General features: G+C 44.1%; 1 protein-coding gene across 2 annotated transcripts in view; it reads left to right on the top strand.

The window, feature by feature from the left end:
* The window catches only part of GNAO1 (G protein subunit alpha o1), a 310,003-nt gene that overhangs the window by 248,516 nt on the left and 40,077 nt on the right, over window positions 1–21,410 (top strand). Inside the window, exons 5-8 of one of the 2 annotated variants that reach the window (XM_032785772.2) lie at window positions 3,879–4,007; window positions 5,578–5,707; window positions 13,782–13,935; window positions 18,448–18,681. In XM_032785772.2, the coding sequence (XP_032641663.1) occupies window positions 3,879–4,007; window positions 5,578–5,707; window positions 13,782–13,935; window positions 18,448–18,635 (601 nt within the window). In that variant the 3' untranslated portion in view covers window positions 18,636–18,681. Of the gene's footprint in view, window positions 1–3,878; window positions 4,008–5,577; window positions 5,708–13,781; window positions 13,936–18,447; window positions 18,682–21,410 lie in introns of those variants that run through there. The other variant, XM_032785771.2, reaches the window with a different exon arrangement.

Genomic DNA, 21,410 nt, shown 5'->3' with positions numbered 1-21,410 from the left:
ACGCAAGGGGTCCAGTCACCAGGAGGTCCAATCCAAGGGGAAGGTACAGCAAGGTGGGGTCAGGGAAGGTGGCGGGGTCAGAGATGGTGGCAGGCCCAGGTCAAACGAGGTGAGAAGCCAGTAAGGCAGGGTCAGGTGGGTCTGAGTAGCAACAAGCAGGCAATGACTCATTGCTCAAACAAAGGCAGAAGGGAAGCAGGGCGTGCGTCTATAGTCACCAGGCAATCAGGGTCAAGACCATGTGGCCAGCCAGGAAGCAGGCTGTGGAGCCCTGGAAGATGGCCCACCCAAGGCTGAATTCCCTAGGACTCTCGTGTGTTGGTGTGGCACGATGGCCAAGGCTATTTCCCAAACACCCAGTGGGCCTTGGTTTGAGACAAGGATGACAAACATTCTAAGCCCAGAATTGAGTACAGTTTTCTAAAGCACTATGATGGGGTGGACTAGGCCCAAAGACCCCCTTCCAGGGGCCTCAGGGTTCTGCCACAGCCATCCCAGGGAAGGAGCAGTGGAAAGGTCCTCCAAGTAGGCTAGAGTGGCTGCAGGGGAAGCAGCCAATCAGGGCCTGGGAGGGCCATATAAAAGGAGTTGCAGAGCAGCTCAGTAGTTAGTTGCTGCTTGGAGCAGGAGAAGAAAGGACTGTAGGTCTGGCTGCCTGGAAGAGCAGCAGGGCCATAGAGTTTGCTAGCAGGAACCGGGGGAGCATTGAGGGAGCACCTGGCTGGTTGCTAGGACTGAATATGGACTGAGCCTGGAGAGGGCTGCAGGAAGATAGAGTCTCCAGGGAGGAAGCCTTGGGGATGCAGCCCCATACCAGAGCCGGATTACTTAAAGACCAAAGCCCATGGAGGGCTAGAGAGAGACACTAATAGAGGAGTACTGAAATAGGCCCTGGTGGACCATATATCCCAGAAGGGGATTGTGCTGATTAACATGCAGACAGTGGGACTCAGCCAGAGCACTGTATATCTGACAGACTCGCCTGACAACCTGTAAACGGGTTGGGGACTCACCACCTGGAGCTTCCTGCTGGTAACTCTGGGAATTAGCTCGCTTCCAGCGGAGCGCCCCCTCCTGGTGGTGTCCCGTCCGTTGTTCTGCCCTCGGTCAGCGTCTCTGGACCCACATTGCTCCCTGCTTGGTGGCGTCCTCTTCGAGACCACTGCCCTCTGGCAGTGCCCCTTAGTCTATCTGCACCCCCTTCCGGGGATCGATAATCAGCAGTCCCACTCCAGCTTTCAGGTGTAACCACTCGCCCTCAAAGTCTAATCCCTCTCGGCAGAGATCTGGCATGGTCTATAATGGCCGCTCCCTATGGCCAGTGGCTGGATGTACTGCAAGGAGGAAGATGGGGGTGGGGGGAGAACCCAGGCCCGCCCTCTACTCTGGGTCCAGGCCCAGGGACCCTCTGGCGTCAGCCTTGCTGTCCTCCTCCTTTTCCTCCTCAGTCTGTTTCCCTGGGCCGCTTCCCCCTACGGCCTCTTGCACCTGCTAGGCCCTTCCTCTCAGGGCCTGCAGCCTAGTGGCTAGGGGCTAGAGCCTTCTAACCTCCCTGAGCCTGCCCAGCACTGCGCTGTCCATGGTGCTAGTCTCTCCCTTGGAGACTGACCTTCTCCCTTCAAAGGCCTAGGACAGACTGACTGCTCCTGCTCTGGGCAGCCTTTATATACCGCTGAGCCTGGCCCTGATTGGCTGTCTACAATCTGGGCCCTGATTGGCTCCCTGTCTGCGCAGGCCCCCTGGCCTACCACAGCCCATTCTCACCGGGAGTGGGGCAGTCCGCCCCACTACACAACCATTGAAAGGGGTCGCCAGAACTAAGAAACACAGACACGTCCAACCAGAAGGGGGCACTTGAGAGGTGGGTGCCAACCCTGTTACAAGCACCTAAATGACTTAGGATCCTAAATCCAATTGTCAAAAGTGGATTCATAACGACTTGGGCGCTTTTCAGTATTGTACCCTTGACGATCATCTCGTCTGACCTCCTTCGTTATTTTTGTTCTGCTTACACCACCACTGTGTATTCTATTTGGGTTTTATTTTACTTATGGCTTAAGGATTAGAGCAGGACACTTGGGCTCTGGAGACCTAGGCTCAATGCCAATCTCTGCCACTGCCCCACTATGCAACCTTGGCCAAGTTACTTAGGCCTGATCCAAAGCCCATTGACATTAATAGGAGTTTTTTCACTGCTTTCAATGGGCTTTGATTCAGGCCTCACTGGGGATAACGACTAGAGCTGGTCCAAAAAAAAAAATCCATCAAGTTTTTTCAACTAGCCCAAATAATAAAGTGGACACAATAAAAATGTTTCCAACTGCTGTTTGCAAGTAATTTCCACTACCACAGTATTTGCACTGCTACCGATGGTAGATAAAGGGAATACCACCAATACCTCAGGTATAATGGGTAGGCAAAAATGTGAAATTGTAAAAAGTTTAATGGCAACCACTGTACCTATCTCCTTACCTCAAAGGGAACATTTTGCACACATTGAGCTGGTTCTTAAATGAAATAACTCTGCAAGGCCAATTCAGAGTCAGTAGTTTCTCCCTCAGAAAAGCCAATCGATTTGCGTCCAGCCTTCTTGTTTCTAGGCAGTGTTGCACACAATTCTTTTTCACTAGATGAACATATGTCAGGCTCAGTCCTGTAAGCTTGTGCCCAATTTGAAGCACATGAGTAGCTTCACTGATTTAAAATGGATTACTCAGATGGTATGCATGCACTTAAGTGCTTTTGCTGGTGGATTGGACCCAGGTTGTGCAGTCCCTAGCAGGATCCAGCACTTAGTGAACGGTATTTAGACACATGCCGTGTAAAATGAAGCCACTGGCAGTGACATGAGACAAAATTTTCAAATTTTGATGTTGAAATTAAGCACTTAAATGAAAGTCATTTGAAAATCTGGCATTTAATTCCCTGGTCTAAGTCTGAGGCTTCTGTATATGCTCTTTGTGCCTTTTCTTTTCCCACTTTCCCCTATCATTATATCGTTATTATTTATATTCCGGGAGTACCCACAATGGGCTAGGGCAGGGATCAGCAGCCTTTCAGAAGTGATGTGCCGAATCTTCATTTAGACACTCTAATTTAAGGTTTCATGTGCCAGTAATACATTTTAACCTTTTTAGAAGGTCTCTTTCTAGAAGTCTATAATACATAACTAAACTACTGTTGTATGTAAAGTAAATAAAGGTTTTTTAAATGTTTAAGAAGCTTCATTTAAAATTAAATTAAAATGCAGAGTCCCCTGGACCAGTGGCCAGGACCCAGGCAGTGTGAGTGCCACTGAAAATCAGCTTGCGTGCTGCCTTCAGCACCCATGCCATAGGTTGCCTACCCTGGGTTAGGGGCTGTAAAGATACGAGAGGACATTTGCAAAGAGCTTACAATTTGAAAAAAAATTAGCATTATAAGAAAATACAACAGTATTCTACAGTAATGGACCAAAACACTGCAATATCTGAGAGCTTCACTATAGTCTTCTGGACCATCATTTGAAAATGCTGTGGAGTTTTAGAAAAAGGCTATTTGGAAGCTAGGTAGGGCATTTTTGTTGTGTATGTAGAGTGCCAAGCAGAGTGAGATCCTGATCACCACTAGATACTACTGCAGTACAAATAGAAAATAACAAAAATACATATTTCACAGATTGGAATCCCTTTATCAAGAATCATATCAAGCACAACCTGATCATTTCATTTCCTGCTTCTGGGTTAGTGTGAGATCTAGTATTTGAGCCAGTGGGTTTAGTTTTTTTTTCCAAGAGAGGATTTTTTTCCTTAACCAAAAGTACAAACAGCACAGAAAAATGATATTGACAACAATTAATATGTGTTTCTTACTCTCCTGTGATTTTTTTCCTTTTATAGCTACCTAGACAGCTTAGATCGAATCGGAGCTCCAGACTACCAGCCAACAGAGCAGGATATACTTCGAACCAGGGTCAAAACAACCGGCATTGTAGAAACCCATTTCACATTCAAAAACCTCCACTTCAGGTAAGTCTGATGTGAATCCACTGTTGTATTTTCAGGCAGTTCAAATATCAGCATTGTATGACTGCAACCATATTACCTTGGGCAAAACCTCTCCCACAGTATGCTTGTCTCATTAGCTGCTATCCTCCACCCCAGAGGTGGCTGCGTTTCTGTGGGTACTAGCATATGGTATGTAAAATGATTTGTAACTGAGGCTGAGTACACTCACCACACAGATACCCACTCATGGCTGGGCATGGCATGGCAGGTCTGTCCTCTGTAGCATTCCCTTCTCACAGCTGCTCCAGTCCTGGTGGGGGAGGGTGACCCATCCTTGTGACTTAGCCCTCACACCTGCTCATGCTTCAGTTCCCACCTTTCCAGGGTAATAGAAAGTCCAACAAAAAATGTCTGGTCCCTCCATCTAGTCTGCTGCCCTCAATTTTGGGCCCAGTGGCCCATACATCCTTGTCTTTGGGCTTTTTGTAGTCCATATCCCTTCCCAGGGGCTGGTAGGGGAACCCAGTCCTACTCACTACACTGGGTTCCAGTCCAGGAATCTGGGACAGGCAGTCAAGGTTCATGCCAACAGATTCCTTGCTGCCACCTCCCTGGGCTTCTTCCTGCCAAGCCTTGTCCTGGGCTCTCCTCACCCTGCAAGAGCCTTCTGGTTCCCTCAAAGTCTCGTCACACCATATCCCCAGGACAGGGACAGCAGAATTTCTTCCTTCAGCCTCTTTCTGTTCCAAACTTCCTCTGTGTATAGTGCCACCCAACCCTTCCCCAGCTGGAGTTCGTGAGTAACTAGCCCTGGCCCACCCTCCAGGTGCAACCAAGTGGGTTAATTGGCCTCTCCAGCCTACATTAATCCTTTCATCACCTGCGTGGGATAGGCACTAAGGCACTACTTGCCTTGGTTTAGAAAAAAAACTCCCTGATGAGCAGGTTGTTCTACATTTGCCCATTATGGGGTTCCTTGCCTCTTCCTCTGAACCCTTTGGTACTTGCCTGTGTTGGAGACGTAGAATAAAGAGTATAGAATAAACAGACTCTGCTCCAGTCCAGAATGGCATATGGTAAAAACATTTGGCCATTTGTTGTCTACATGGGATAGTCACGCTGATGCTCCTAGACTTTGCCAGTAATTCTACTCTTGAGTGCAGGGCAGACAGAGGTTTCTAAGACACACACACACACACAAAACAAGACTGGGAGTTTGGCCTCTTAAACTCACTGATCACTTAAGATACATGCAGATTGCTAGGGCTCTCTGGAAAGCAAGAGCTGTCCTCAGAGAGGCCCCTTGCCCATGCACTGCCAATAAATCCCACACAGCATCCAAGCCCCTGGACAATCTTCAGGAGCTTATGCTGTCATGGGTTCCCCTAACCACCGCTGCCTGCAGAACTCCTCCTTGGAGAGAGAGGGGTTCCAAACCTCAGAGAAGGAAGTAGTGAGAGTCGCTGCAGACTCTGTTGCCCTGTGCTAGGAACCCTCCGGGGATGAGTACTTAGAAATACAAAAGGGATTACTAATATTTTCCCTTTGTTGATAAAGAATAAATGAAGAGACGTCCCTGTTTCATGCACAGGCTGTTCGATGTGGGAGGTCAGAGGTCAGAACGTAAGAAATGGATCCACTGCTTTGAGGACGTCACAGCGATCATTTTTTGTGTCGCGCTGAGTGGTTATGATCAGGTGCTCCATGAAGACGAAACCACGGTGAGTGTTTACGGGGCGACACGTGCCCCGACACTTCATCGCTGGCCTATTGCATAGCCTGCCATTGCTCAGGGATCAACTCACATTCTTATCGGCTTGTACCAAATCAATGGACTTGTTAATTACACGTCTTCCCTTGATTCTGAAAGGGTGTGCAGATACTTTCTTCCCCCAGCCCTTGGAAATTAAGTCTTCCATTGCCCAGAGTGGAGTTAACTCAGGTAACAGTTTCTTGCTCTGATTACGTTATAATGTTTTCTTTTCTCTCAAGTTGATCAGTGCAAAATACCATGGGACATAAAGAGGATCCTGAACCCAGAGAGTAGAGTGATAAGCAGTGAATAGGTGCTTTTGAAAACAAACTTAAGGAACTCAATAAGCAGCACTTGGAACATCCAGATACACAAAGGTGTAGCAACATCACAAATTTCTCAGGTGAATTCAAGCTATCGGGGTAACCTGCTTCTAAATGCAAAAGAAATTCATCTTCCCGAGTGAAACGGGAACTGTTCAACTCTGGTGGAATTTGTTTTTGGGGGGATAGGATTATCTCCCATAACTTCCCATTGTGGTACTAGCCCTGAAATACTGCATGGAAATTGAAAATAAGGGAAATCGGGATACACTAAGCTGCCGGATGATTGTGTGACATTCCCATTAATCTGAAGGTGTTAGATGTCTGGGCATATAAAGGGTGAGAGAGTAGTCACTAGCACTTTTCACGAGCAATACGGCATGCAGTAAGAAAGATACTTGCGCATTTGGAAAGATGGAATGTCAATAACAGAAAAGGCAAGAAATTGTAGGAGTAATCAGGTATTGTCTTGCCTAGCATTGAAGAACCAAAAGTCAGAGCTTCCTAAATGCTTTGTGCATGCCCAATGTGCAACAAAGCAATGGAGATGCTATCGTCACCAGTTTCTGTAGGCGGCTCTAACATTTATTCCTTTTCCTGTTTGTAAAGAATCAGAAGTTAGGATGGATAACACGGTGGGGAAGGACTCAAAGAGTTTGTAACTTGCAGTCAATAATGTATTAACGAAGAGACTTTTTGGGCACTGATGTATTACATCTTCTAGGTCAGATTCATGAACTCTGGTGAAGAGTTCACCTGCTTGTTGAAATCCTGCATTGCATGAGTTTAGGTTATATTGACACCAGAATTTAGTCTATTAACATCCTCATATCCCCATCCCCCTAGATCTGCAGATTCGGATTGAGATTCTGAATCACCCTACCACACTACACTCCTCCAGAAAACATTTAGGATGCACATTTTAATCTCTGTATTAACTAAGAACCCTTCCTATACATGTGTTTTCCGCTTCCTATGTATCTATCCCAGTATCACAGATATTGGCTCGAATTTTCAAGGCTCTAAGGGAGTTAGGTGAAAGTCAATGGAAATTGGGCACCTAATTCTCTTAAAACTCTTTGAAAATCCTGCCTATCAACTCTGTGGTCAATTTTCTGTAATAACATTAGTGTCAGCTGCTAGGTAGATCTAAAATAATAGGGTACAGCAACTCTGTTCTGTGTGTGTTTGTGAACCACATGTCTCCATAGCTCCCAAGAGACACTCACCCACTGAGAAGGTGATGCCCCTTCTGGAATGGGAAGTCTGCCAGTCACATGTGGAGGAGCATACGCAGGTTAGGAAGGACTCAATTAGCAAAAATGCCTAGGGTCCGAGGTACAAAGATGCCAATTCCCTCCAGTTGTCAGATGTCAGCTGGAGTTGTGGCTTTTCGGGACCTCTGTAAATCAGGTCGATGTTGTCTCTTGTTAGGCACCAAAAAACTGAAGTTCCTAAAATTAGTGACCACTTTTAGTGCTTTGGCCTTAACCTTGGGTTTATAAAATGGGGATAAAATTGATTTACAGGAGCGTTGTGAGGCTATATTACTTCATGTTTGTTACCCCCACACCACCCATGCTGACAGACACATCAATGACCTCTCTAACAGAGAGCAGAAATACAATGATGATTCTCAATAGGAGCCTTACTAGTGTTGTATTAGGTCTTTAAGTCAGACTATGATTTCTGAACCTCCAATGTAGGCAGGAACAGCAGCTTCTGTAACCCCAGCTGCACCACGCTCTCTTTGTTAAGAATCTTAGTTTTGGATTAATTGGAGGTGCTGTTCTGGGATTTTTTTTCTATGTAAATTTCATTTCACAATTCACTCCCTGGTACTCTGGGCAACAGGGAAAAAGACACAGATTCTGATCATTTGACTGGACAGTTGTCAGTGCACATTAAAGAGACGAGGTGGGTGAGGTCACATCTTTTACTGACCCAGCATCTGCTGGTGAAAGAGACAGGCTTTCGAGCTTCTACACAACTCGTCTTCAGGTCCTGGCACACTGCAAACAAACTACAGCAACACTGCAAACAAAGGGCAAATTAAATGCAGATGATGCTCTTGTTTAGCCTAAATAAACAGCTCCTGTTGAGTTCAAACACAAATAGTGAAATAAGAAAACATATTGAGTATCCTCAGCCCTGCTACTTTCATAACTCAGATCTCCCATCCAAGTGGTGTGCTGAAAATACATCTACTGACAGTTGGGCCTCAGTCAATTTCACCCCTACCATTTTGTCAGGAACAATTCCACCTACAACTTTAGTCACCACAATCTCCTTCCTTAAAGTATAGTTCAGCTGTGTAAATGGCATCGCCTAGGTCAAGTGATTTAGCCCCTGTGTGCATCAGTCACATCAGCTGCCTTTATTGACAAAAATGAGCTTTTACTGTTTCATACTGGTTAGCACAAGGGCAACACAGTTAAGAAAGTAAACTGGATTGTGTTCTTCCTTGCACATCGTCTATAGAAACCCTTACTAAGTTCCAGTCACTTAAACCTGTGCAAAACTTAAACCTGTGCAAAACCGTTGAAGGCACTGAGATTGCACAGATGTCACTAAGGACAAAATCTTTATTACTGGGGATGATACATGAGAAAGAAAGAACCCAGCTCGTGTGTGAGGTCTTAACACATTAGCAAAGATGGCACTTGGAAAAAACATTTATTCCTTGTAAACTGAGCATATCATTGACAATCATGAGAACTCGCTATGCCATTTTATACTTTTCTGAATAAGACTGTACTTCATGTGGACAAAATTATAGTTATAATACAAGCAGTCTCTAATGAAGATGCTAGATTTCTCTTACTGGGCTCAAATTGGCAACCAGGCATTTAAAGAAGCAGCCCCTTGAGGTCACTTTGTCAGTGAGCTAGAGATTCCAGGCAGCTTCCAGTTTCAGGTCAATCCTATCAGATGAAGAAGACTGAACCCAAGAAGTTTGTAGTGCACTGGAGAGCCAGCCCTTACGCAACAAGTTCATTGTGAAACCTTGTCAGATAGGAATGGGCAAATGAGTGCAGATAAAATAAGAACTGATCCAAACCTTCCCCTCAAAGTGAAACCTTGCTTGAAGTTCAGAAAAGTTGATCATTTTTAATATACTTGTCATGACCCTTGTTTTAAAACTATGCCACTCTTCTCTGGTATCACAGCACCTAGCATGCACTGTAGCATTTGAGACCACTGCTTTATAGTACTGTCATAATTTTCAGTAAGGGATGCCTCTCCACTTCCGTGTTTTCAGACAGGAACAATAAGAAATACATGAAAACCAGAAGAAAGGCTAGTCCTTCTGCATGTCCAGCTTAGCCTGAACTAATAATCTCATGAGAAGGTTTCTTCTCATGAGATTTCTAGACCTACATTCAAGTACCAATCCAAGCTTTGCATATGTAGCCAGTCTGAACTTCTTGAATTCAGCCAGGCACTGCTCCACTGTCAGCACATCAAAAGCCTTCCTCATATGATGGTCCAACCCATGACCTGACTGTGCAAGGCACTCCAGAGCAGAAGGATGAAATGTAGAGGTAGACATCCAGAATGCTGTTGGAATTCCATTGGTTTCATAAATATACTATAAGCAGAGACAGCAAAGCAAAATGAAATGTTATGCCAAGTTTTCCCCCTAAATCCTCCCATACACAGTTCACAAAAGCTTTCCTCCAAATGGTAAGATGGGTCTCACACAGTGGCCTACAGTGGGCAATATACATCTACTTAGTCCATCACTAAGGCTGCTACCACAGTACTGAATTAACAATACAAAGATGGCAATACTCAGTTGCTAAGTGACTGAGCAGGTCAATGGACAGCCTTGCCCAGTCAAGCTCTCAGTGTGGTAGGTCAATGACTTTTTTACTCTTCACAAGACAATGAAATGAAAAAAAACCCCAAGGCCTTATCCAAATCCCAGGTAGGGGAAAAACCCACTAGCAACATTCATATACAACACTGGAATGGACCATAAGCAGGTGGGGATTTTTATTGCTCCCTATGGCACTTAAGACAATGGTGGCATGGGATCTACCATGTGAACCTATAATATCCTCTTCAGTTCTTCCTTGTACATGCTAGGGGAAAAAAGGCAGATCTGCGTGGTACACTTTGCTGCCTCTGGAATTAAACTGTTGTTTAGTTCCTCTGTATCTAGCTGGTGTATGAAGATACTGTTGGTGCCCTAGTTGCTGAATGTGTAACACACTCTCAGCTTGGTGCTGTTGACCGTAGCTGTGCATTAATGTTGGACCTATAGAAACTGGCACTCACTGAATGATATGTTTAATGTGCTCTCCTGGCTATAAATGTGCAAATTGCACCAGTCATCCATTTGCTTAGAAGCAAAGAGCAAGTTTCAAGGATCTTTGCCATCTGTAGACAATATAACTAGAAGCTATACATTGGGGAGCAGAAGAGAAGTACTGATGCACACTAGTCCTGATCAGGAAAGTAGCAAGATCACAGGAGCAATCACCTCTTCTTTGCCACCAGAGCACAAAATAAGAAATATCACCTGCTGCATTTGAGAACTGCTGGCAGGAAACAAGGTGAGAGAGGCTAGAAGATTTTCTTTCCTTCCTGCTCCACCAAAATGACAAAGCAAATGCATTTAGAAGTAGGCACAATGTAGTAAAAGAGGTGGAAATATTAAGAGGAGTCATACAGAGGGAGATGTCATGGTTCCCCAGCCCTTAACTTATCTGAGAACGACCCTGTTTGCCCCAATCATTACAAGAGAAGCAGAGTTGAGACAGTGGGTGAAAAGGGAAAGCTCAGGAGAGTAGTGGCAATATTGAGCAAGAAAATAGATCGTGGATATTGTCAGGAGAAGGCTGTCCCAAACCCAGAGGAGACAATAGACTAGCTTCATTCACCCTGGGGACTCCAGGAGAAATGTCCAATCTTGGCACTGGAATTTGTAGGATATAAAGGAATGTTTATTGCAAGTACTGTTTTCTGCTGGGGTTTGCCATTTAATTGCTTCTGCTGAATGTACGTAATGGTGAAGACTCAATGACATCAATTACTTACTCAAGGAAAGTGTGCCATTTCCCTGCACATTTTGATGTAAATTTAAAGGGGAAAAAATCATCATGGGATTTTTGAACACTCTGGCTACAGTGGAAATATGACAGCACTAGCGAAAAGATCCACCAGATGAGAAGGCCTCTGCTCTGTTTAGAAACCAAGATTTGTGTTCACCATATATTACCTGATGTGCTTTGACTGCGGTACTGTATAAATGCCCATTTTAACCTGTTCTGATTGTTCTTTAATTATGATGTAATTATGAGACGATGAACAGAAGGGTAAGTATTATGACAGTCCGAAATGTCTGGTCTCTGATTGTTCTTCATTCAGTCCCAGAAGCCGTGTTTACATCTTGTTTTAACAGTTAAGGATAATAGAGAATGGCACAAATAATGTTCTGCAAGGGACTCAGGTTAAAAGTGACTGTGTGTGTGTGTTCCTGCCCCTTTCCACCTTCCGTCCTCTTCTTTCCCCCTCACAAAGGGTCTTAGAAAGCCCAGGGTCATCTGAACAAAGTCTTTTCAAATTTCTACAGCTTTATGATTTTGATTCCACCTCTGGCAAAGGGAAACCGTGCTCTGTGTCTTACATACCCCACAGTAAAAAGAGAGGTCTGAGCACTCTCAGATGACGTTTTAAAAAGAAAAAGGAAACACATGAGGGTTCAGCCAGCTAAGAAAATGGGGTAGTTCTGTCCTTCTGTGCTACGTTGAATTATATGCAAGCACATCTACCAACTCATTTACAAGTGGTCAAAAGGGTGTTGACTGTTTTCTTGCAGCGTGCACCATTAAATTGCAAGATGCCATCTTACTAGCATCTTCAACAATCCAGGAAAAACAATGGAGTCCAATAAATCAATCAATGATTAAGTGTGTAGCCACCTCTTCACCCACATCATTACCATACAAGCTGGAGGGGAAAGTGAACCAATTTAATAGAAGCCACAGCTTCTAATCAAAGATACATGGTATCAGTAAAACAGTAACGTTGCAGTTCTAGTTGTTCATTTGATGCTATATCCGATCACAGGTTCAAATATTTTCCTTGTCCATGGAATTTGTATTTAGATAAAATGTTCAGTGATCATTAAAGGATGCGCAGTAATAAAAAGGAAAGTGCTAATAAATAAAACACTGGAGTCAACAATGCAGCCACTTATGCATGAGCCTCAGCCGGAGATGTAGACAAGCAGTGGCTGCTGAATAGGGCCCACTGTACATGTGCTGTACAAGTCATTCTGTGTGGCTACATGCAGATGGGCTGTGCCACACCGACCACCGAAACAATTTAACAGATGAGATTATGTACCACTTTTGTATCTAGCCTATTCCCTGTGTTCGTTGTACTAGCTGCTAGTCTTGTATGAGTGTTGGTGGACCGGGGTGCACTCTCTGAGGTGCTCCCCATGACAAAAACCAAGCAAGTGGTCTGGTCTGTAACCTGATTTGCCTTTGATAATCCCATGACTCTCTGGGTGTGCTTCGTCCTCATTATGCCTGCTCTCTCTGCTATCCCGTTCCCGGTTGGGAGGTGGCCACGCAACCGGCGTGCGCATTCCGGCTTTGGCCTCTCGCTCCAAACAGCACCAAGCCTCAGAACCTTCACAACTTTTCCTCGGCCGTCTGACCTTATCTAACCAAACAAAGGCCAAAAAATGAGATTTTGAGAGACCCACCAAATTTGGCAGGTATGAAGCTTCTCTTGAACTGAGAAAAATGAGTTAAGAGTTGAAAGCAGCAGGGGAACATGACACTACTGGTTGACTTTGCCGTGAGCTCCTTCCACCACCAGAGACCAGGTGGTGGACTTTGCAACTTCCTAACCAATACGTTTAATTTCTTTTGTTTTATGTGTTTCTGTATCTTTTTGTCGTTGCATGACCTATAACTAAAAAGCTGCCTTCCCCCTGTGTGTGTATTTGAACGTGTGGTTCCTTTATTGAGCTAACATCAACGGGTTAATCTGCTGACTTGTAGTTTGGTTGTTCTTAGGTACCTTCTGTTATAGGGTTCCCCCCCCCCTTTTGTTTTTTCTTATTTTCTTTAAAAAAAATTTTCTTTGCTAGACACTTTTTGTTGAGCCATCTTCCAAAGAAACCCCCACTAAAAAAAAAAAAAAAAAGCAAACCCACTAAACAAAATAACAAAACAAGGCAAAGGTCATGGCAAGGTCAATAACGAGAAGATGTCACCTTGCTGTCTGCTTCCAACTCTGGATTAATTCAAGGATCTCACCAGTCCTTGGTTAATGTATCCAACCAACTGTGTGCCATACACACACAATGATTAAGTGAAAAATTTTAACAAGAACATTTTAGAAAATCTGCATGACCTGCACCTACACATAGATCTGACCAAAGGGCAGGAGTAGCTTCCCCCTTCATGCATGGTGCATGATCATTTATATGAGCTGAAATCCTGTAAACTATACACTATGCAAAATAAACAGCTCTATGTAAAGAAATGCTCTTGTTACTAACTGTCTGTCAAATATCATAGGGATTGCATCTGTGTATGTATATGTTCACCTGTACGTATACATAAATTTATTACATATACTGTAGTTTTTATTTTTTTTCCTCCTCAATTTAGATGTTTTAGATTTCCCTACATGTTGAACACCACACGGTCACCGTCTTTAGCCTGATATGCCCTCTCCTTTATATTACAGAACCGCATGCATGAATCATTGAAGCTGTTTGACAGCATCTGTAACAACAAGTGGTTCACAGACACATCCATCATCCTCTTTCTAAACAAGAAGGACATATTTGAGGAGAAAATTAAGAAATCTCCATTGACTATCTGCTTTCCGGAGTACACAGGTAATGAGAAACTAGGGTTCCTTTTTAAACCATGTGCACACCAATGCCCAGCAAAGAGATAGGTGGCTCAGGGTAATGGGATATGCAGCTTTTCAAATCAAGGTTTTTGGTTTTTAAGGTGCACCTCAGGCAGTGATGATAAAGGTGCCAATCCTGCAACCCTTAGGCAAAACTCCCGTTGACTTCAAGTGGACGTTTTCTTTGAATAAAGGCTGCAGAATAGTCTCCCAGCTGCTTCCACTGTCTGACAGCTGTTCAGTGAGTGGCCCATGTTCAATGTGTTGATTGGTTTAAGCCAAGTCCCTAGTGGACAAGTCGTCACTATCACTAAAATAACCACAATTGCCACTAGCTGACCTGTTGTTGGCAGTTTCAGAGGGAAGGTCACGGCCTGAATGAGCAGGGAGATGGTACGTGGCTCCCACCTCTAGAAGCTCCCGCCTCTCGAGGCTCATTGGTTGGGCAATTTGGCAGAGGTTTGAAGAACCTGTGCTGTTTGTGAATAAATGGTTGTATAACCACATGGGAATATGGCACCTCTCATGAGCACCATGATTCCCCAGAAAAGATTCAACTGGCTTATTAACCAACAAATAAAAAAGCAATTACAGCTTGATGGACACACAGTATAGAAGACACATGCCGTGCCATTGACAAATAAAGCCAATGAGTCCATAGCTCAAGGCTACTCCGTTTCCCCGATTCAGCCAACTTCATTTTCATATGCCAAGCATTAATAATTATAATACCAATACCTGGCTTCTATGTAGTGCTTTTCGTCAGGAGACTGTGTTATGCAGGAGGTCAGACCAGGTGATCTCATGGGCCCTTCTTCCCTTAAAATCTACAAATCTCAAACCATTTTGCAAAGGAGGTCAGTATAATTGTCCCCAACTAACATATAGGTAAACTGAGGCACAGAGCACTGAAGTGACTGCCCAAGGTCACTCAGCAGGCCAGTAGCCGAATCAGTACTTGTTCAGTGCTCTATCCACTAGGCCACACTGCCTCAGGTTGCTGCTTCAGTAGCCCACTGGTGAATGTGTTACAGGTCCCTCTCTAACCCAGTCCTCAGAGGATATGAGTTGTGACAGCCACCAGTCACAGGGCTGGAGCTCTTTAGCTCAGCCCGTAGCAGACTGTCACCATAACTCTGGAGGTCCCCAGTGTCAGTCTGGGCAGTTGTCCTGCAGATACGAAGCACTTCGATGCAAATGTGCTTAATATTAAATGAAGATGGACATTAGCTTACCCTGGAGCTCAGCACTGAAGTGGTGCAACAGACCAGCATGCAGGAAGCATCTCTTTTACCTAACTGGCTCATGTCTGACCTGTTGATGATTGGCAATGCTTCCTCCTGCAAAGTCGGTGGTTGCACTCTGCTGCTCCGCTCCGTATCTCACTGTCTTCCACAAACCTCCATTAAAATTCCAAGCTGGCATAAAAATCAACTTTTACAGTAATGAATTATTGAGTGTTGCTGGAGACATCCGGATGAATCAAGCTGACAGACAGAAAAGCAGGTCTCTTTGTCAGTCAGCATGATGGCGAACCAAGTATACCAAGAGCATCACAGTTCTGGGCACGCCAACAAATTACAAAACAGAGCTGAGCACTTGATTTCTACTATGAATGGGCAGAGGATCCTTCATTCCTTCGCTGTGGCAAACAGTAAATTAATATTGAGCTGAACTGCTCCCTTTGTGATTCAAGAGATATTCTGCAGCTTACTCTCTCAGAGGAGGATCAGATATTTATTTGGGGATGGGGTTATGAGATACAGGAAAGAATCCAGCCAGTAGATAAAGTTAGTTATCTCGCTAACTAAACATTTCAGCCAACAAAGGATTTTCTGTACTCAAAGTCCATTGGGGCAATTTTGAATGAACTTCTAAGGTGATTATGAATGTTTAGGCGTATTGTAGAATTAATTACATTGCCACAGAAATGCCCCACTCTTAAGGAATTCTTATAGCTATTTCTAATGATGTGGCGATGCCGACAGTAGGTAAATTAGAACAGAATGGAACTTAGTTTTATAGAGTGTCTTTCATGCTAAAGGAATCTCATTACAGGGACGAATTAGATACTAGTGGTTAGATTGTCTGTGGCTGCTGAGGCGTCCATCAAATCAGAGGGAGGAAAATAAATGTGGTTGTAAGCCTTCTTGTAGCGTCCCAAGTCTGGACCTGGTTGGGAACCATGCCAGTCCCTCTCAGAACTTAGAGGACCCTCAAGACTATTCTAAATTTCACCAGTCGCTCACAGCCTTGAGGCACTTTTCTGGCAGCTGGGAACTGCCAAGAGGTAAGGGAACCTCAGCCCACACTCCTCTTTGCCATCCGCAGCCCCGTGCCAGCTGCCAGGATTAGAATGGCATAGGAGGCAGGACATTGGTTCTATGTGACCACATTAACGTCTCGCTAGAAGGTAGGCGCCTCACTCAGGCCCCAATTCAGCAATGCACTTAAATATGTGCTTCACTTTAAGCACATGCTTTGGGATTTAAGCACGTGCTTGAACTTAAGCTCAGGCTTCAGTGCTTTGCTGAACTGGGACTTTAGGGCCAAAGTGAAGATGTGGATGGGAGAAGCTTATTCGTGTCCTCAAACATTCATCTCGCAAACGCCACAGAAAACAAGCCACCAAAGAAACACCTGCAAGTTGGCCTTGTGACATGGTGAAAAAGCAATGTTCAAATGGAAGGGGGCTCTGCCCTGCTGCTACACAGAATTCATTCATGAGTGTAGAAATCAAACAAGGGAGTTTTAAGATCAAGAGTTGGTTACACAAAATGCTTTTATTACAGTGAAGATCCAAATGTGCATTAGTTCTGCTGAATGGTACAGAACTATTAGAAGAATGCATCCACAAAGGGGCCGTTGTATTCTAAGGCACTGTCAGTTTCTTTCTCCTTAATTTACTCATGCTTTCAGCTAATCCACAATCCTTGGAAAAGCCATGACAGGGTGACATGGGCACATTTGATCATGAGTCACAATACTTTATCCCCTGTTGCCCTCAGTGGGAGTCCAGTGGCTACTTCCTTCTGCATCCTACTGACAAGTTTTCTTTTTATAAAAAAATGCACATATTTTTATTGGCACAAACAAAACAAAACAAAACCTATGGTCAGGCCTGCAAGCTTTACAGAGGCCCCGATTCAGCAGGCTGTCTCTGCCCAGCATTACACATAAGCACATGCTCAACTTTAAGCACATACTTAAGTTCCATTGAATTCATTAACTTGTTTAAGTGCTTTATTGAATCAGAGCTTTAGCCTCTGCTCAAGCAAAACTCAGCCATGTGCAGGCCCCTCTCTGCCAACATGAAATAATGTTTCACATTTATAAAGCACCTTCAATCCAGAAGGAACCCTGAGTGCTTCACTGACTCAAAACAGTGGAACAATTCCTCTCCACCCCTGCCCAGCAATGAAATGCAGTCACTTCTGGGAGTTAGCGAAAGTGCTGTTTGACGATACACAGCCGCACTATACTGCGGCACACCAGTTCAGGACAAGAAATTCAGACTATTGTATCCAAGTTCACATCCAAGTGGAAATGTACATACAAAGGATGTAATTATCTAACATAGAATCTGGCCAGCAAAAGAATGAAAAAATAACGTTTATTATTTTCTGCACACTCCTGCTTCTATTTAAAACAAAATCTGTAGAAGCAAATAATAGGCTTTTTTCATAGACATTTGGCTAGGGAAGAGGTGTAAATTTTTGTGATTTATTTGACACAATCTAAGCTCTAATTTCCGCAAGCAGATGCCACTGCAGTGATGATGAACAATTTCTGGAACTGACTGAAAAATAGAAACTTTGGGGGTGAAAAATTCATCCATTTTTTATTAACATTTTAAACATGAATGACATTTTTTCCACAGAAATTTTTAATTTTGACCAGCTACAGAGAAGGTCAAAAAAATGGGCTGAATTTTTCAGGAACATTTTTGCAAACAATTCATCCTGGCTTTGAAATTGGAAACGTTGATTAAAAATGCTGTCAAAAAAAATCAAAATTTGGAAAACGTTGGCCAGCTCGAATAACATTCACTTTTCTGGACAATCACTGCTCTTTGGCAAGATTATACAGAATTCCTTTTGCTTCCCTCTTTAAAATGACTTCAATGCTCATTGCCCTCAACCTCTATGCCACCCACTATCCTGTCCATTTTACTTTCATGCCAGATCATGTAAGGTACCAGTAATCCAGAAAGAAAATGTCATTGGGATTGCACAATGGCATAGTTTCGCAGTCAGGAAAGCATCTGCTCCCGTGTTAATTTTACATCATTGTAACCCTGTTATCTTCACCCTTGCAAGTGAAAGGAGGGTCAGACCCATAGATTGTTGTTTAGGGTACCCAGTAAAAACTAGCCATTGTAGAACAATGATATAATGCTACTGAATTCCCATTGCCTTCAATTGAAGCAGATCCGGGCCCTATGGTTGGGATTGGTTTAATGCCTGCTTTCCTTTCTTCTTGGCATCTCTCATAGGCTCTAACTCTTTCACCGAGGCCGTGTCCTACATCCAGTCTCAGTACGAGAGCAAGAACAAGTCCCCCAACAAGGAGATCTACACGCACATCACCTGTGCTACTGACACCAACAACATCCAGTTTGTCTTTGATGCTGTTACAGATGTCATCATCGCCAACAACCTGCGTGGATGCGGACTCTACTAAACCCCTCTTGCTGCTCTCCCCACGCTCTCCAGGAAACGCTCTCCCATTCAGGTTGAAGGGTTGCTCCATTTTTTTTCTCCAAAAGATGAAGATGAAGATGAAGAAGAAATTCATAAGCCCCCCGCCCCCCAGCCCGCAAGAACCTTTGCAGAAAATTCTGCTTTCCCCTAGGTGTCTCTCCCTCCCCTCACCACCCCACCTCCTTTTTTTTAATCCCCTCTGTGTCTCTTTCCACGATTCAGTTTTAGGATTGGCAGCCAGTGTTCATGATACTGTAGTGCAGACTAATAGAGCCACTAAAAATGTATTTCAACTACCAAAAAAGGCTCATTTTAAAAAACAAGAGTCAATTTTTCAAAGCCTTAAAAATATTTGGCATCAAAGTAACAGTTTCTTTGTAAACTTGAGGGATATTTTTAATTCTCATTATTTTTCTTTTTTCTTTCATTCTTTTTGGAAGCTCCAGATGCACAGTATTGACTTTGGAGGCACATTCTGGCTCCAGTTTCTATCCCAAAGCTGAAAAGATCAGGTTAGGTGGAGTTCTGAAATTTTGCTGGGACGGGGAAGGGCAAATGTTTGAACTAAAACAGACCAACTGAGGTTTGCTGGTGTCTTTTACTAAGAAAGACACAGTAACAGAAGCTACTAAGCATTGTCTAAAGGCCTTTGTTGCCAATAACAGTTTTACCTCACGCTTTCAAAATTAATATTGAAAATATTTCTCTAGCATGTTTTCAATAACCCATTTGTTACTCTAAGTCTAACCTTGTTCTCTTTGCTTGATAGTACAGAGCTACTGTCCTATAAGTGGACAGTTTCTGGACATTCATGTTAACAACACTCATGGACTGAGACATTAGTGGCAAGAATTGTCCTGCACAAAGGTTTTGAGTAGTGTACATTTCCTCGTATAGCTAAAGGAGTATGGATGTGGATGGAGTCATTCCTCAGAAGCGGGAAAGAGAGAGAGTGTGGATATCAGACTGGCAGGCATCAAGGGGCACTTTAAAGGTCCCACAGAGGTGACCAAGGCGCAAGAGACATTGGGATCAATTTCTGCCTGCATCCGAGCTCTGTTAAATGCAGGGTTTCCTAGGAGCTAGTTAAGACTCCCTGATGCAGTGCCAGCCTGGCCCCAACTTATGCCGTTGGCTTAAGGGCCCTGAGGGGTTTTAGGCCAGCAGAAGATTAGCATGGAGAAGGCGTGCCCCACCATGCCCTCTCCCCTCTCCTATGCGGATGCAGGGGAAGGTGTCTGGCAAACCCATCTGTGCCAGGTTTGCATCAGCAGGACGTTTCCCTTTTCAAAGGGACATTTCAGAATTAAATCCATCCACTTTGCCGTACGTGAGCAGTACGAAGTGTGCGGAGCAGACCAGAGACTGTGGCCCACAACCAGAAGTAAGCTCCCCGTCTCTGGCCCCATAGGGGGATGCCATAATTCAGTCTCTTTTGGGACACCAGGTTTTCTAAGGCTAGACGTGAGTATGTGTGTGTGTGTGCGTGTGCGCGCGTGCACACAGAGGGTGCGGGGGAATCAGCCTGCTTTGTGCATTGAGAGTGTGTGCACGTGTGCACACGTGCACACACACAATGCAGGAGAACCCATATTTTACAAAGGTCTCAGGGGCCACCCAAAATCTTCATAAAGTTTCACAAAAGCAAATTTCAGATTTCTAGAGGATTTTGAAGTCAGGACCAGATACCAGCTTTGACGAACACAAATGTAGCTATTAAGTGTTCAGAAAAATCAGAGTTTACTTGCTTATGTTCACACGCACGCAAACATTCTCTTTGTATTTAACAGCAAACATTCACCTATGGCTGTGGTGGGGATTTACGGCAACATTTTCAAAAGCACCTAAGTGACTTAGGGGCCTAGGTCCCATTTTCAAAAGTAACTTAGGGCCAGATTTTTAAAGACGCTGATAAGTTTCTAGAGGGATTTTCATCCCACTTCATTGGAGTTAGGCATGTACATGCTTTTGAAAATCACATTAAGCACCTAGCTGCATCTTTAGGTGCCTAAATGCCTTTAAAATTAGGGTCCTAAATACTTAGCTTCTTCAGCAATACCAGAAACATGCAGTTCACTTGTGCTGTTGCTTACCAGTGTCCCCAGGAAAAGCAATACTAGATTTTTGTGGAACATCTTTCAATTTTCCTTAATGATAGGCTTTAAATTAGAAAAATAATTTGCAGCTGCTTGTGGGGTACCTAGCAGTTCCTCAGAAAAGCATTCTCTATTGCTTTTCCCAGTTGGTTAGTGGACACCTCACTTTGATTGGTTCTTTCAGTTGAAGTGGTGAGGGATCAAATAGTCACACCCCATGGCGTGGGCCAACAAAGACTGATGTGATACTAGAATGCTGTAACTGCTGGTAGCTGTCAGGACTGAAATTGGTGATGGGCCAAAGGAGATAATTTTGGATGCAGGAGTGTTCAGGTCCCAGGATTGAGTTTGGTCAATGGTAGAGATAACGGCCAGCCACAACATTTGATATGGATCCAAATTGTCCCACAGATCGGTAGTGTTCAGCTCTGGGATTCTGTGTGGGGCTCATGTCACACACCTCTATACATGGATGTGCACAGGTGCATGCAGACATTTTTAACCATCCCTTTTCGGTGTCAAGTTTTAACCACATAGATGATGCTATGGGTTGTTGATACACTAATGCAATTTTCTTAGGGAAATGGGGGCAGGGAGCTGATGCGACTAGCGTGGTGGAGCAGGAAGGGAATGTGAGAGCAGGAGAGGATGGAGAGAAG

The sequence above is a fragment of the Chelonoidis abingdonii genome, chromosome 19, assembly GCF_003597395.2.
Source record: "Chelonoidis abingdonii isolate Lonesome George chromosome 19, CheloAbing_2.0, whole genome shotgun sequence".
Classification (NCBI taxonomy): Eukaryota; Metazoa; Chordata; order Testudines; family Testudinidae; genus Chelonoidis; species Chelonoidis abingdonii.
This window is presented reverse-complemented; position numbering and strand designations above follow the sequence as displayed.